The 17048-nt window shown below is 47.2% G+C and overlaps 1 protein-coding gene across 21 annotated transcripts in view; it reads right to left on the bottom strand.

Moving 5' to 3' along the window:
* Positions 1-279: 279 nt before the first annotated feature.
* Positions 280-17048, bottom strand: part of HUWE1 (HECT, UBA and WWE domain containing E3 ubiquitin protein ligase 1) — a 157023-nt gene continuing 140254 nt past the window's right edge. For 7 of the 21 annotated variants that reach the window (XM_074392185.1, XM_074392197.1, XM_074392184.1 and 4 more), the window contains 17 exons: positions 15924-16524; positions 14977-15098; positions 14712-14868; positions 13371-13503; positions 12899-13101; positions 12164-12291; positions 10826-10922; positions 7676-7831; positions 6620-6865; positions 6124-6241; positions 5349-5489; positions 3898-4185; positions 3667-3772; positions 2898-3015; positions 1984-2165; positions 1481-1671; positions 679-900 (listed from right to left, as the gene is read on the bottom strand). In XM_074392185.1, coding sequence (XP_074248286.1) covers positions 798-900; positions 1481-1671; positions 1984-2165; positions 2898-3015; positions 3667-3772; positions 3898-4185; positions 5349-5489; positions 6124-6241; positions 6620-6865; positions 7676-7831; positions 10826-10922; positions 12164-12291; positions 12899-13101; positions 13371-13503; positions 14712-14868; positions 14977-15098; positions 15924-16524 — 3090 coding nt within the window. In that variant the 3' untranslated portion in view covers positions 679-797. Of the gene's footprint in view, positions 901-1480; positions 1672-1983; positions 2166-2897; positions 3016-3666; positions 3773-3897; positions 4186-5348; positions 5490-6123; positions 6242-6619; positions 6866-7675; positions 7832-10825; positions 10923-12163; positions 12292-12898; positions 13102-13370; positions 13504-14711; positions 14869-14976; positions 15099-15923; positions 16525-17048 lie in introns of all 21 variants that reach the window. The other 14 variants (XM_074392196.1, XM_074392194.1, XM_074392192.1 and 11 more) reach the window with 3 other exon arrangements.

Raw genomic sequence — 17048 nt, forward strand, 5'->3', positions numbered from 1 at the left:
TGCAGCCTCTAATACCATCACCATCCCCAAGTGCAGCGCCCGTTCTAAAAAAGATACTCCCCACCCCCAATTCCTGGTGACTGCCAATCTCTCCTGACTGCAGAAACTGACTCTGAAGGAGGAAGGTGCACCAGTGGTGGAGGCAGGTGGGCAACCGGGTCCAGCAGGGATGGTTTCCTGGAGAAACCATTTGGATCTTTTCTGCAGATGCCTAATATGTGCTTAAGAGTTTTTTTTTTTTTTTTTTTAAACGTTTGAAAAAAACTACATTGTGAAAAGTGAGTTATGAAGAGTGCTCTTTATTTGAAACCTCCACAACACAGACGCCAATCTTGTCTCGCATTGAATCATTAGCTGTGCACATCAACACATTCCAAGCACAAATTAAGAAATGCAAACAGAACAAAAAAATATATATATATATAATTTTTTCCCCTATCCAAAGGTTTCAAGTCTCAATGCAGCAAATCCTTCTGAACACAGAATCTGAGGAGCACACTGTTCAAACAGTTGGGACAGACAGGTCCCTGCAAAGGCTACTGCCTTTTTAACACATGGAGTGGGGATCATGGACGGCATGGAAAGGGGAGAGGAGGTGAGGAAACAGGCGGTGGGGAGAGAATGAGAAGAGGAACAGGTATGCGCTGGGAAGATGGGGCAGCTGGGACACACACATGGTGAGTTGGTGGATTTCATTTATTGGTTTTCGACAATTTCTTTCTGGTTCTTTTTTTAAACTCCCCCCTCCCCAGGTCCAACAATGGTAGAAAAACCCCACAGAGGTGGGCAGGGCCTTATTAGGCCAGCCCAAAGCCTTCCGAGCACTCCTGGATGGCCAATAGTAGCATGTGGCGGAGCTTCTCAAAGCTCTCATAGGCAGGCAGATCCAGTTGATTAAAACTAGGGAAAGAAAGATCAGTTTGTGGTGAGGGATGACAGAGAACCAAATCCCTGTGTTTCTATGGTGCCCACTGGCCCCTCCCCTCACCTCCCTGAAGGAGCCAACTCCCTGCCAATCTTGTCTCTAGCCCAATCTGCCCTCCTTTATCTGGCTCCCAAACTGGTCATCACGCACCAAAACCAAAAATCTGAGCCAGTCACTCTTCCTTCAATACCCTGGCCTCACTTGCCCACAGGCTAAAGTGCAAGCTTGAAGGTTTTCAGGGTCACTGGTAATTGGACCTCTGCTGAGCTCTTTAGACTTCTGCTCCCTGCAACTCCTCCCTGCTCCAGTCGCGGTGGGCCCTGGAATATACCGTGCTCTCCTGTGGTGCTGTTCACCTGCCAGTCTGTCTAGCCCTCGCTCTGTCTAGCACTTCTCAACTCAGACATCACCTCCATAGAAACACCAAATTGTGAGTTACTCAAGGTCCAGGACTCAGCCACATTTGCGTTCCCAGTCCTGGGTAGGGTCCTAAAAATATCAAGTATGCAAGCTCAATCTAAGCACGGAAAAGGAGAAACAAACCCTTCTTTTTACCATGTGTGAGCTGAAGGCAGGCGATCTGTGGACCTGTCATCTCGATGGATCTGAAACTTCTGAATGCCATTCATGCCTTCAAGGGCAGCAAAGCCTTGCAGGGGTACCTTGGAAGTACCCGTGACAAACTGGAGGAACTTGGCACGGTCAGCTTGGTCGAAAGAACGCAATGCCCTCCAGAACCACTGGATCTGTAGGAAGGGACCCATGAAGCCATGGTTAGGTAGAAGCTCCTAGAAGCAGGGTAGGGGGATGGCATCTGGGAAACAGGGCTGGACTTGGTATCTGAGGCAAATCCCTTTTGTGGCATGAGCTATAGTTCCTTTCACATTCATAAGATGGGCAAGAGAAGTCTGATACGCTCCAGGAGAATGAAGAGTTAGATACAAGTAGACTGTCTTTTACAAGCACCTTCCTCTAAGAGTACTACTGGTTTATTTGGTATCACACGAACTAGCATCGGTAAAAGGACCACATGAGGAGGGATGTCTGCAGCAGCTCACCTGAATAGAGTTGGACTGGTATTTGTGGTATTCAGTGTTGGATTTCAGATCATCGATGTCAATGGTGGGCAATCCTGATATGAGCAGCTCTAACTCCTGCTCAGTGAAGATGGAAATGAGGCGCTTTGGAATGATCTCATAGAAGCCTTCTAAGAAAGCTGCCAGCTGCTTGCGGATGGCTCCTGGTGAAATAACCAAAAAGACACATGCCTTTTAAACTCATACAACTGTTAAGAGGTCAGAGATCCCCAATCTGGCTCCTTTTAACATCATCTACCACTGTTAGCTGGGACTACAGGCATGCACCACCACGCCAGGTTAATTAAAAATTTCTTTTTTGTAGAGACAGGGTCTTGCTATGTTGCCCAGGCTAGTCTCAAACCCCTAAACCCCTGGGCTCATACTACCCTCCTGCCTTGGCCTCCCAAAGTGCTAGGATTATAAGTGTGAGCCACGGTGCCCAGTGAAGCTTTTTTTTTTTTTTTTTTTTTTAAATAAAAGACAAGAGTCACACTCTGTCGCCCAGGCTGGAGTGCAGTGGCATCTCAGTTCACTGTAACCTCCACCTCTGGGTTCAAGTGATTCTTGAGTAGCTGGGACTACAGGTGTGTGCCACCACACCCAGCTAATTTTTCTCTTTTAATAGAGACAGGGTTTCACCATGTTGGCCATGCTGGTCTGAAACTCTTGAACTCAACTGATCTGCCCACCTTGGCCTGCCAAAGTGCTGGGATTACAGGTGTGAACCACCATGCCTGGCCAAAATTAAGTATTTTTGATCAAGTGTTTTCCCTTTTGTGCAAGGCATTTGTGGCTCTGTCATAGTGGAGGAAAACAAAACATGCCTTGGAAATAAATGAAGTCTGATCTCTTCTCATATTGGGCAACTAGAGGTCTAAGGAACATTTCCCTACCTGTCATTCTCATCTGGCATACCAGGTGTACATACTCCTTCTTATTCTCCTCTGTGACCAAGATGTTCGCCCCATTGGGTTTGAGGTCACGAACTTCACAAACGCCAAACTCCTGAACCTAGAACAATCAAAACACCCATCATACATAATAAGACTTTGTCTAGGATGAAATTAGATTACCTGGGAACACACCCTAAACCCCTTGCCATGTCCTGGGCAGAGAGATGAGGCAAGTCCATACAAAACAGTGACTCTTCTCACTACTCATAGCTCGCAACTCCCCTGTTAGGGAAAGGCTTTGGGTAGAAAAGAGGGAAATTACTCTTTGGCCCTGAGACCCACAAAGAAGGCAGAAGGGAGTAAGGCAACCGTCAGTGGTAAAAGGGAAAAGGGAATGGCTAACATACGTAACTGAATGTAATCTTTAAGGAAAACAATTTGGGAGAAGAGTAACCTTAATTAGCTTCATTTTTTCTCCCACTTACATTTGTACAATTTTCCCACAAAGACCTACCTTTTGGAATGAAAAATTATGTATTGGAGCATTTTTAAAAAAATGAAGGTGGAACTTGGAAATGGCCTAGATTGCCTTACAAATTCTGGTTTTACTGTTTGTTATGTTACAAATACCTGCTGCAGCTTTCAGAAGTCAAGATGCTTCCTTAGAACTATGAGAAGGTCATGCAGTGCTAGTTCTAAGCTGAACCTAGAATGGCTGGCTCTTCTAGACTGGTTGGAATGTGCTGTGGTTAGGATGTCCTGAACCTACCTCAGTGCTGAAGGTGAGGTCATAGCCTAGCGTGGAGACATCGTTTTCCAGCAGATAAACCAGCCCCTGGTAGAAGTGGTAATCTTCACTCTCCATATCTGTGTATCTAGAAAAACACAATTATACAGGGTCATAGTTTGCAGGTGGGGGGAAGGGCAGCACAGCGATGGGACACAAAAAGACCAGACCCCCAGGACTGTGGACAGTCCCAGGACGATGCCTTATCCTCACCTGACTGACTTGCCCAAGATGTGTTTGTAAAAGGATCGAGTAAAGTAGCACTCCAGGAGACGGTTGTCATATACAGCTTTGGCCACAATGCGTCCGACAAACTTGAAGTAGCTGAGGTGGTTGGGGTTGCAGTGGGAAGATGGATTGATGGTGTAGGTGACTCGATCACCAGGTGAGGTACGGAACAAGGCATACATAGGGTTAAACATCTCTCGAGAGATGATCATATACCACTCCCGCAGGAGCCCACCAGCATCCTGCCCTTCTTCTCCTTCAAACACTATATACCTGCATAAGAAAGCAGAAGCAGAAAAGAGCTCTGCAGAAAACCTAGGACAAACCCAGTCACTTGTGTGAGTGACTGTAAAGCAGTGTCAGATGAAAAGGTGAACAGACAGCCCAGAAGTGGAGTGGAGATCTGGGACCAAACAAAAGCACCACTGATAGAGGTGTCCCAAATTATTAGTCAAGGCTCACAGATATTCCAGAAAACACTAATAGGAAAGGTACCAGAGGACTAAATGAGGCCTTGCTTATGTGAAGTGGGGAGGGGACAAAAGTGGTATTAGAGGCTGGGCGCGGTGGCTCAAGCCTGTAATCCCAGCACTTTGGGAGGCCGAGGCGGGTGGATCACAAGGTCGAGAGATCGAGACCAACCTGGTGAACATGGTGAAACCCCGTCTCTACTAAAAATACAAAAAATTAGCTGGGCATGGTGGCGCGTGCCTATAATCCCAGCTACTCAGGAGGCTGAGGCAGGAGAATTGCCTGAACCCAGGAGGCGGAGGTTGCGGTGAGCTGAGATCACGCCATTGCACTCCAGCCTGGGCAACAAGAGCGAAACTCCGTCTCAAAAAAAAAAAAAAAAAAAAAAAAAGTGGTATTAGAGAGGGATAAGCCCAGAGTCCCTCTTCTCTAAAGGTATTTGGTGGTGGAAGAACATGGCACACAGTCTGTCTAGGGAGACTCCTTGACTTCTTGTGATTACACAGATGGTGAGCCCACACCACAAGAGATGGGGAGGAATCATGAAACAACTCCACTGTCTTTCATCTCATCAGCTCCTACGCTCGGTATTATAAACTGCTGATGATCTGGGTAGCTTAAGAATCACGAGTGAGCAGTTACCAGTTTGGTGGGGGCCATTCATACAAGGGCAGATTCCCCCAACCCATGGTGCCATTTGCTCAGCAAGCAGGTATATCCTTATAAACACCAAAGACTTTCCTATCTGGAAATCGCTGCATAGCTTAGCTAAAGGGCCAGCCAGCAGGGCAGGCCCAGAAGATAGGAGTCAGCTCCATAAGATTAAAGCCAGATTCCCATGGGGAATTTCTATTACGGAGGGCGGCACCTCCCTAAATTTGAGGCCAGAGCAAGTCATCACTACTGTGCAGGAGGCCCCACCTCCCACCCCCTATCCTATCTTTTCTCCGTTCCAGGGCCCTTACAATCGATTCTTCATTTCTTCAGGGGATTTGCGATGCAGCTCACGATATGAGTCTTCAAACACATGGTCACGACGGACATGCACAGCCATGTCTTCTTTCCGGAGCCCCTCGTCTAAACGTTCCAGCTCTTGGCGGAAATATCTTGGGAGGTAAAGGAAGGAAGACAGGATTAAGGGTGGCAGAACAAATTTGTTTGTCTGATTAGGAAGAAGACCCACAATGACGCTCCTTCTATCCTCCAAACACTTTAATCTCTGCTCCCCACCTGCTTGGGAAATGCCCAGTAGTTGGGAGAGGTAGATCACTTATTACCAACTCTACATTTTTCTTAGCTCCACTGAATAAGGGCCCACAAAGACCGGCATGTGATTTCTGCCACAAGCAGGTAAGCATGTATACATGCACAAGGAAGAGGAGAGGCACAGGGATGACTCCAGGAGTGCTGTGGATGCCCCTGGAACTCTGCTCTGCGTGTATTATGGCCACCTGTGCCTCCTGTACTTCCCCTCCAAGGATGGAATGGAACTTTAGAAATCATGTGGTTCAAAAATTGTGTGACTGTTGTGCTGATGAAAAATGCAGATGGGGTGAAGCCCAAGGAGTATTCAGTTATGATGGCCACCAATGGTACAGCTGTCTCTTCCCTCCCCCCCACCACCACCATTCCAAGTACTGCCACTAAAGGAAACTTCTGGTCTCAAGAATAACTTTGGAGGGGAGATATCATCTGAGGAGTTCTCACCCACCCCAACACCCCAATATCCAGGACACATACTTGCGCTTGACATCGAAGTCGAGGACACGAATGTAGTCTACCAGGACAGCAAAAGGCCCATCAGCAAGGTGGGTCGTGGACTGCCGTAAGATCTGGTTTAACACAGTGCGGTGAGTCTCTGAGGGAAGAAGTGACAGCAGGAATTAAGCACATTAAGAGCCCCAGAAGCTGCAAGACAGCCAACCAGCTGACAACTCTCTCTTCTTTCCCCTTCCTCTTCCTTATTTCAGGGCTCTAAAAGGACTAGTCAAAGCAAAGGGCCCACCCTTGAGGTGTGAACGTGAATCTGAGCATTTCTACTCTAAATCTGAGCATTTATCCTGAGGCCATGGGAAACCATGCAGAGTTTACGTGTACACACACACACACACACACACTCTCTCTCTCTCTCTCTCTCTCTCTCTCTCTCTCTGGAATCAGCTAAGGATTAATTGTATGAAACAATCCTGTTTAAAATGAAGCCTTCTACAATGGGCAGCCTAAAAGTTCCCTGTACCTGCAAAGCGAAGGAACTTCTGTGTGTCAGGGGGCAGGCTTGAGGAGATGTGCATAGATGAGGGCTCCCGGGAGAAGAATGGGTCAAGGGAGGAAGGCGTGGCTGGGGTTAAGGGGGCAGGGGAGAGCGGAGGAGGCTCGTCCTTGATGTGTGCCAGCTGGCTCTCTCGGGTGTCTCGGACAGGCGGCTTGCTCTCCCGTTCTGTGGCATGGACTAGAAAGAAGGCCTCGACAGCAGGCTGTAGCACTAGAGATAGGAATGATGGGGAAGTAATATTTTACTTTGCAAACTTCAACATGTAAATCTCTTTGCCCTCATGAACAAATTATAAATATGGAAGAAAAAATAATGAAAAACTAGGCTAGGTGTGGTGACTCATGCCTATGATCCCAGCACTTTAGGAGGCTGAGGTGGGAAGACTGCTTGAGCCCAGGAGTTTAAGGTCAGCCTGGGCCATATAAGTGAGACCTAATTTCTGATTAAAAAAAAAAAAAAAAAAAGCCCAGGCATGGTGGCTCACCCGAGGTCAGGAGTTTGAGAACAGCCTGAAAAACATGGTAAAACCTTGTCTCTACTAAAAATACAAAAGTAGCTGGGCGTGGTGGCATGTGCCTGTAATCCCAGCTACTTGGGAGGCTGAGGCAGGAAAACTGCTTTAACTTGGGAAGTGTAGGTTGCAGTGAGCTGAGATCGTGCCATTGCACTGCAGCCTGGGCAGTAAGAGCAAAACTCCGTCAAAAAGAAACAATGAGAACTTGCAGGGAAATATGATGGTAGACAAGTCACAGAGGAACTTCCCTGAAGCCAAAGAAAAATAGGATAGGTAACCAGTTATAAAGATTCCCCTTGTCTACAAAGTGAAAGATACAAGCTATTAAGAGAAGGTCAATCTTTTTTTTATGATATTAAGGTCAGAGAAAACACACTTTTCTTTTGAATTCTCATTACAGAGATACTGAGGAAGAGAAGTAACCTGGAAGGAAGAAAAACAAGCTGGCAGGAAGGGCCCCAGAGCAGACCAGTGGTTTGGGACCTGGGCCTTTAGGCCACACTCACCTAGCACCGCATGCTGGTCATGGGATTCCTCTAGTTCCTTTAGACACTCCCCCAGCATGTCCCACAGCTCGTCCAGGCTCAGCTGCTCACTGAGCAGGGGTAACTCAGGTGGTCTTTCTTCCTTTTCCTTCTCCCCCTGTGGCGTTCCATCAGAGGCTGGAGGGCACACAAAACAGAGTCAGAAGGTCCTCAAAATTTCCCTTCTACTTAGATTTTTCTAGACTGAACACACCAAAGAATATACAGAGCAAATGGAGGGGAACATTGGCCACTGAGTGGTACTCACTGAGCAATATCTGAAAGCAAGGTCTAGGACTGCACTGGATGACATTTACATTAAACAGAATTAATAAAATAATGAATCTGGTTCCTCAGTTGCACTAGCCACATTTTAAGTGCTCAAAAGCCATACGTGCTACCCTTCTGGACAGTGCTAGTCTAGTCACTGCCTCACTAGTTTCCAGAGATTCTATGGATTACCTGAGGGTAATGTGAAAACAGTGGAGCTGTGGGGTTGCCTCCCAGTTTACGCAGGTCATTTTAGGACACTACCCTCACTGAATTCTGACAGCTGGCCTTGGAAAGTAGGCTGTCTTTTCCTCATTTTTGTTTCCAAGAACAGCATCAGGATGTTAAACTAGATCTAACGACCTTTTTTTCTTTTTTTTTTTTTGAGTCGGAGTCTTGCTCTGACACCCAGGCTGGAATACAGTGGGATCTCCGCTCACTGCAACCTCTGTCTCCCAAGTTCAAGTGATTTTTCTGCCTCAGCCTCCTGAATAGCTGGGATTACAGGCACGGGCTACCGGCTAATTTTTTTTGTATCTTTAGTAGAGACCAGGTTTCACCATGTTGTTCAGGCTGGACTCGAACTCTAAACCTAGTGATCCGCCTGCCTTGGCCTCCCAAAGTGCTGGCATTATAGGCGTGAGCCACTGCGCCTGGCTGACTGATGCCTTCTAAATTAGTCATCTTGTCCTGGGGCCGTTTAAAACCCTGAAAAGCCATGGTGTGACAGATGGAATCCCATGGCTGGTACTTTTCCTCATACTCCCTGGAGGCTTATCCTAAACTCTGCTCAGCAGCTAAGCAGCGAGACCCAGCCCCATCTTCTGGGTCAGGAGGAACTGACTGTTTTCTCATCAACCCCTGACCCCCATACACCTGTTCTGCTTAGGTTTTTTCCTGACCTTTGCTTTTCATTCTTTACCCAAATCCTGACTATTCTTCAAGGTTCTGATAGCCTTAGGTTTGAATCCTGGCTCTGGTACTTGCAAATCATATGTGCTTAATGAAAAAGAAGGTGAATACAGAACAGGGGAATAACATCTATCTTCCCAAATCCTGAAGAAAAGTAAATGACTTAATATATAGCATTTCAACAATGGCTGTCCTATAAGAATACTATTCCATGGGAATGTGTTAAGAGGGTGCCAAAAAGTATTCTATGTATGACTGACTTTGAGAAATGCTGCTAACAATGGCATTCATGTATGCTTCTTTAAGCCCTATACATACGCTCAGTTAATCCTAACACCTGAACATTCCTATTTTTAAAATTTTGTATCTTTATCTATATCTATCCATCTATTTTCTTTTTCTTTTTTTTTTTTTTGAGACGGAGTTTCACTCTTGTTACCCAGGCTGGAGTGCAATGGCGTGATCTCGGCTCACCGCAACCTCCACCTCCTGGGTTCAGGCAATTCTCCTGCCTCAGCCTCCTGAGTAGCTGGGATTACAGGCACGCGCCACCATGCCCAGCTAATTTTTTTTTGTATTTTTAGTAGAGATGGGGTTTCACCATGTTGACCAGGATGGTCTCGATCTCTTGACCTCATGATCCACCCGCCTCGGCCTCCCAAAGTGCTGGGATTACAGGCTTGAGCCACCGCGCCCGGCCTATCTATCTATTTTTAAGGATGGGGTTTCACCATGTTGGCCAGGCTGGTCTCAAACTACTGACCTCAAGCAATCCACCCACCTTGGCCTCCCAAAGTGCAGGGATTACAGGTGTGAGCCACCGCGCCTGGCTAACGTTCCTATTTTAAACAAGAAAACCTAACCTGCCTCAACAACAAAATAAAGCAAAACAAACAAAAGATTTAAAGCACATGCTGAGCTGGGCACAGTAGCCCACGCCTGTAGTTCTAGTACTCCAGGAGGCCAAGGCAGGTAGATTACCTGAGGCCAGGAGTTCGAGACCAGCCTGGGGAACACAGTGAAACCCTGGCTATACTAAAATACAAAAAATTAGCTGGGCATGGCGGAATGTGCCTGTAGTCCTAGCTACTTGGGAGACTGAAGCAGTAGAATCACTTGAACCTGGGAGGCAGAGGTTGCAGTGAGCTGAGATTGTGCCAATACACTCCAGCCTGGGTGAAAAAGTGACACTCCATCTCAAAAACAAAAACAAAACAGCCGGGCGCGGTGGCTCAAGCCTGTAATCCCAGCACTTTGGGAGGCCGAGGCGTGTGGATCACGAGGTCGAGAGATCGAGACCATCCTGGTCAACATGGTGAAACCCCGTCTCTACCAAAAATACAAAAAATTAGCTGGGCATGGTGGTGCGTGCCTGTAATCCCAGCTACTCAGGAGGCTGAGGCAGGAGAATTGCTTTAGCCTGGGAGCCAGAAGTTGAGGTGAGCTGAGATCGTGCCATTGCACTCCAGCCTGGGTAACAAGGGCGAAACTCTGTCTCAAAAAAACAAACAAACAAACAAACAAAACAAAACCAAAAAACCACACTAGCCGGGCATGGTGGCACATGCCTGTAATCCCGGCTACTCAGGAGGCTGAAGCTGGAGAACTGCTTGAATCTGGGAGGCAGCGGTTGCAGTGAGCCAAGATCGTGCCATTGAACTGCAGCCTGGGCAACAGAGCAAGATTCTGTCTCAAACAACCACCACACCACCCCCTCAACCCCACAAAAACATGATGTTTGAATGCATAACAGCCCACCATAGTTTCTTTATTATAGAAACTGCAGTGTGTTTTGGTTTTCAAACACCTGTTAACATTTACAGAAACCCGTGTTACTGGAACAAATGGGAAAACACTGGGCTTATATATGCTGGGAGCAGGGGATTCAGCAGACATTCCAGAAGACTGGCTCTCCCTTTTGCTTGGCTGGAAACAGGAAGTAGTACTGACCAATGGATTGAGTATCTTGAGCACTGGGAGATGGCTGGTCCACATCCATGGGTGATTCTTCCCTCCGGACAGATGCATCTGACTGGCTAGACTCCGACTGGATAAAAGGGAGACAAAAATCACATAAGGGTGCAACTCTGCTTTCCTTAGAGGCAGGCTAGAGGTTGGCCCTTCTACTTCTCATACACTGAGCTTGCAAAAAAGTTTCCCATACTTGGGTGGGGAAACTGTAGCCATCCAGGACAAAAGGATGCCTTTCCCAACTCTTTTGCTTTTCTCCACCCTAAGTTTTGCAAGCTATTCCCCACATTACAGTCTACACTCTAGATCTGCGACCAGTCAGAACTAGCCTCCTGTATACAGACTTCAAATCTTGTGTGTGTGTGTGTGTGTGTGTGTGTAAAATTCAGATGGGTGGAAGGTAGGTTTGCTCTTTGTTTTTGTTTGCGCACAAAAGGGGAAATAATAGGAGAATGAGAGCAATCTCTCATGGGTTATTTAAAAACCCAGCATCTTTTCAGGAATGGGAAAGAGACTAGACAGAAAAAATACTCCAGAAAAACAGCTTTATTTTCCCTTTCTACCTTCCTGGAGTCACTGCCCCTAAGTTCAAGGCTTTTCTCTGCCTATTCAATAAAACCATACTATATAATAGTAATAATATGCAAAGAAATATCATGTCTTAGGATACTTGTCTTGGATCTTGCAAAGGTAACTTACATGTTGCAAGGACAGGAAAACAATGAGGGAGTGCCGCAGCATATATAAGTGATGCCAGGCTTTTACTGGAGCCACTCTGTGCTGGGACCCCAACACTGAGCTGGCTACTTAAATACCTGAAGGTTTCCTCCTAAAAGTGCCTCAGTGCCTAGGTGCCAAGGGATTATGGAGAATAAAGGCAGTGAGCAGGGTGGAGGGAGCAGCCACAGATACAGTGGCTGTGTGGGATATGTACCAAGCTTGGGGAACTTTCAAGGATAGGATATCTGAGATGTTTCTGATGTACCTGCATTGTTCCATGAAACTGAAAAAAAACTTCATCCCATATCCCCTCAGAACCCAGACAACACTTAGCATCAGGCAGTTTGCAAAAGCGCCACTGTTGACTGGATAGCTGGGAGTGGGGTATGATGGCCAAGCTTTAAATCAAAGCAAACCAACAAACCAATGAACAAATAGGAAAACACCAACAGAAAGTAACCCTTTTGTCCAGAAGCATTCATATAGCAAACTTAATGCAAAAGCATACAAGGTAAAGGCAATGAAACCCCACTGATGACATGGTGGGGGGATGAGTGGAGAGACAAATGAATGAGGGGCCACAGGCATCATGCTAACCGTTGCTGCTTGTTGCTGTCTCCGCGCCCTTTGACCCTCACGTACCATTTGTATAATGGCATCAGCCTCAGCCTCCAGCTGCCGAACAGCTGCCTGGATGCTGCTAGCTGAGCCTAAACCGGAGGAACCTGGGAGAAAGAAAAAGAGGAAGGTAAGATATAAAATACAGGAAGTGGGAATGCCCAATATTCTCTCTCCTATCTCCTGGGACGCCACAGGGCATCTTGCTGAGAGGTCTTTTGCGCTTTAGCTCAGGAAGCTTTAGAGTATTCATCATCAGGTGCTAAGATTTACCATTATAGATAAGGGTGGGGTATGATGCTAGACAGACAGACTGTTTTACGCAAGAGGGTTCTATGGGACAGGAGGAAAGAGGTAGGGAAAATGACTTGGCAAGCCACGGCTTAGTTACAAATGACCAAGGAAGCAGAAAGGAGATGCACCTAGAGAGTTAAGTCTTGTTCAGCAAAAGGTTGGCCCCCAACTTCCTTGCCAGATTCCCACTCCCCCTTAATTCCCACTCCCCCTTAATTCCCACTCCCCTAAAGCATTTCCTACGCAGAGAGCTTGGATGAGATGTAGAATGCAGCCATCAACATTCTGAAAAAAGGATAATCATTTTCCTCTTAGAAAGGTCAAACAGGAAGGAGACAGGCCGTTAGGCTCTGCACCTCCACGGACTCTGGCTTTACCGCCACCAACCCTTCCCCTCAACTGGACACTCTAGTTCCATACCTAGCCTGCCTGTCTGCTTCGCTTTCTTGTTAGCCCGGCGCGTGTCGTCCCGGAGCTGGATGATGACCTGTAGTACCCTCAAGAAGAACTTCTGGGTAGACGTCTTGGATGTCAACATGGACATAGAAGGCAGCTGGAGCTCCCGGCCACCCAAGGGTCGCTTCTGAGATGCCACAATTACCACATTCTCAGCCATGTCAAACCTGGATAGTGTAGAGGTGGCTTGCGTATATTGACAGCATCAAAGTATAAACACCCAAAGCAAGCAAGGCTTCCTGGTGTCAACCAGAGGGGTAAGGAAACTTAGAAGGAAATCTTCCAAGCAGGAAGAAGTGGAAAAAAATGGGTCAAGTGTGTATAGAACAGACGGGAAAATCACCCAGAGAAATAAAAAAGACCAGGAAACCAGCAAGAGCCATCTTCCAGAATATCCCAGATTCGAGCCCCCAGCAAAAGGTTGGCTACCACCCACCTGCTCTGCATTTTGCCCTTCAGCTTGGTGGTCTGTGGCTGCTCCTCAGGCAGGCCATCAGGAGAGAGGGTTTCACATTGGGCTCGCCGCTGCTGCTCGAGGTTGTATTCCCGCAGCTCAGCCAGCAGGGTACCTGAGCAGGCAGAGGAGTCAGCAAGTGTTTAGAGACTCCCCTAGTAAAGTGGCTGAAAGCCACATCTCTCTAAGACACCTGCTCAGGCCACTCTTCGTTGCTCAGCTGCAGAGAACCTAGAGTGAGCTGGAATCATGCTCTGTTCAGCTTATTATTCGTGTCCATGGATCTTCACCTGGGACTACCAATTTACCTATGGCCACAGGGATCTGTTGAATCTGCATGAAATGAGTCTCATGTAGAAGAGAAACAGTATCTCCTCTGGAGCGAGACAGACCATGGTTGAAATCCCATACATCTCTTGAAATTACTTGAGGTTTTGTGGTGGTTTCAGACAAGTTTCTTGACCCCTTGCCCAACTTGCTCACTCATATAATATTGGGAATATTACTGCCTAACCTCACAAGGTTGCTATGAGAATTAAGAGGTAATTATATTGTAGAGTGCCTAGACACTGCCTGGCTCATACATGTGGAATAGATGGTAGCAGCCAAGAAAGGTCAAAGGCCAAATTCTTTCTGGAAGAACCTTGTAATTTTCATGCAGCAAAGAACACCCTGAGTTATACAGAACAACCAACACTCCTATCACCCCAGACTTAGGTACATGGGGGTGAAGGAGAGAGAGAACTAAGTATGTAGCCAAGATCTAGGCAGACCCATGATTGCGATAGGGGTGGGACAGGGTACACGGACTCTATGCTGAAAGAAAACCTGGGTCTACTCCTTAGTCCAATCACTTTATTACCCTGGGTTTTGGCTCTCTTCTCAGTAAAACAGGAAGACGATAGAATCTAAGCAATTTGTAACTGTTCTCAGAATTTCTGCACTCCCAAAATTACACAATAGCAAAGGGTACTAGCGGGGTGAAGCTGCCTCAGCAGTCTCATCGTGGGGCTCTTACGAGTGCCCAGCATGGAGAAGAAAGGAGGCATTGCTGTTCCCATACCTTCTCTTTTCCCTTCATTAACCACTGTGTGCCAGGCAGGGGGGATGAGGAGACAAGTCCAGCCTTGCTCTCAAACAACTGAGCAGAGGAAAACAGATTAACCCAGGGTTATCTGTGTTATGACAGAGGGAGCATGGAGACTGTGCTATAGGGACATGGAGGAATCTGATTCAGCTTGGGAATTCAAAAAAGGATTCCACAAAGAAGAGGCACTAAGTGGAAGCTTTGAGAAAGAGAGAATGCTTTAGTCTTGCTATTACCTATTTGTTTACAGAGGGTATAACCCAGATGGCGGGCTCCATTCAGCAGCAGCTTGAGAACAGTGTCCCGGGTCCCAGAGTCCCCCCGGGAGAGCTGCAGTAGCACATTGGCTGCATCCTCTAGGCCTTCTTCAGAACAAGAGTGGGATGTCAACACCTGAGAAAAAGAAAGGCAGGAGTGAGCCCCAGCCTGAGAATGAAATCATCATCCACCCTGTTTATCCTTTCTCCCCAGTCTTAGTAAGTCAGAAGAGCTTGGACTCACCTCTACAGAGAGCTGCAGCTGGTTTTCAGTGAGGCCAGAGGACACCATCTTAAAGTCTGTACTGCTGCTGCCCCCATCACCCACCTTCGCTGGAGATTTGCTGCCCTTAGTAGTAGCAGAAACTTTGAGGAAACAGACAGAACACTGTAAGCCTCTGTGACACTCACAAGCCAGGGACTAAGTGACAAAACCAAGGAATCGCTGAATTGTCCAGGGCTTCACAATGGGAAAGCACTGAAAAGGAAAATCCACCCACCAAAGGCAAAGCTAAGTGACATAGGATGCTAAGGCTTTATATTTTTTATTAGAGACAGGGTCTTGCTCTGTCGCCCAGGCTAGAATGAAGTGGCACGATCACGTCTCATCATAAACTCAAACAGGACTCTTATAACTTCTAAGCTGATCAAGAACCCTAGGCATTTCTTCCAACTATTGCCCTACTATCACAGCCCCCTCTATTCTTTAAAACCCACTTCTTCAGATAGTTCTTACTGTGGCAGGGCTCATTCCCTTTATTTCCAGGGATGATCTGGTTACTCTGAATCATGCTGTATCCTGCCTACCCTTGAACTATTTCCCATGAGAACTGGATCCCTCAATAAAACTGGAAAGGCTGGGAGTTCCTTGAGGACGGGACTTTCTTTCCTCCTTTTGGTGCCTAGCCTAGGGAAGCCACATTCAGTGAATGCCTGCTGGCCTTCAAAGGAGTGTGTGTGTGAGAGGCAGGGGGGAGGGAGGGAGACAGAGACAGACAGGAAGGGAGGAGGGGAGAGGGAGAGTGAGCGAGAGAACTGGGACAGATGAGGGTGAGAATGAATACTTTTGGCTCTCACAAACCCAAACCAAGCTGATTACTATCACTGAGGGAAGACTACCTGGACTGGGGAGGGGGTGGGGTGGGTGCCACAGTATACACCCCACAGCTCCCAGCCTACATCCACACTTACTTGAAACAGTAGTGGTAGCAGTCGTGGGGGTAGTCACTGTGGTCGAAGCAGCTACGGCAATGGTGGAAATAGCCGTGGCAGCAACCAGGGCTGGAGCAGAAGTGACAGGGGTGGGTGCAGTAGGGGGTGTGGGCGTGGTAGAGGTGGCAGTGGTGGTGGTGGTAGATGTGGTTGAGGTGGCAGTAGTGGTAGAGGAAGCACCACTGCCAGAATTAGCCTGTGCTTCCGACACCTTGTTTTCTGGGAGAGCAATTGAGATGAGAGAAAGGAGTCTGAGGAGTTTCTCAGTTAAGAGAGAGCTCCGGCGGATAACTGGGTGGGACAACATGTTCATGAGCTGCCCCAGTGGAGAGGCCTCAAGGCTGTATGGAGAGGTTTCCCCCTCACCACCAGCGCTCACTGGCACTGACTTCACGGAGTTCTTGCCTTTCCGGCTGACATTCATGTTGTCCAGTTTTACCAATAAGTCCCAGAAGTCTGTGCAAATGCCACTGCTGGAGGACTGTGAGGAGCATGGGCTACAGGCCTTACTGCCCCTTTCCCGATCACTCTCACAGTTTGTTTCTTTGGTCCGCTGCTGTGTGAAGTGGCTGGGAAATACCTGCCGGGAAAAGGAGGACAAACTTGGTCTAGGATGTCTTCACAGAGGATGAGCTTTCCTGATAGGGAAAACACAACCAGTTCCCACTCTCCTTTCGACAACTCTGGTAAACATTGGGGGAGATGTCATATAAGAGTTTTATCCAACAGACAGTAAAGCGGCCTAGAGAAATGAAAGAGGGCTTTGTAGCAATACAGACTCATGGGCAAACTTTTCCTGAGCCTTAGTCTCTGCACTTATAAAATGGAGAGGATAACTACACTTCCTTGCCAAGTTGTTGGGAGATTAAACGACATGATGTATTTTACACAGTGCCTGGCACAAGGCAGGCCTTTGATAGATAGCAGCAATGCTTATTATTGAAAGAACACTAAATTCTAGGTCCAGCTCCATCACTTTCTAATCGTATGACAAAATGAGTAAAATGTGATGAATCCCAGCGTCTTCATCTGTAAAACAGGAATCATATAGCCCAGTTGCTTTGATGAATAAGACAATAGTAAAAATGGTAAAGAGTAAAGAAA

This window comes from Saimiri boliviensis, chromosome X (assembly GCF_048565385.1).
Source record: "Saimiri boliviensis isolate mSaiBol1 chromosome X, mSaiBol1.pri, whole genome shotgun sequence".
Taxonomy (NCBI): Eukaryota; Metazoa; Chordata; class Mammalia; order Primates; family Cebidae; genus Saimiri; species Saimiri boliviensis.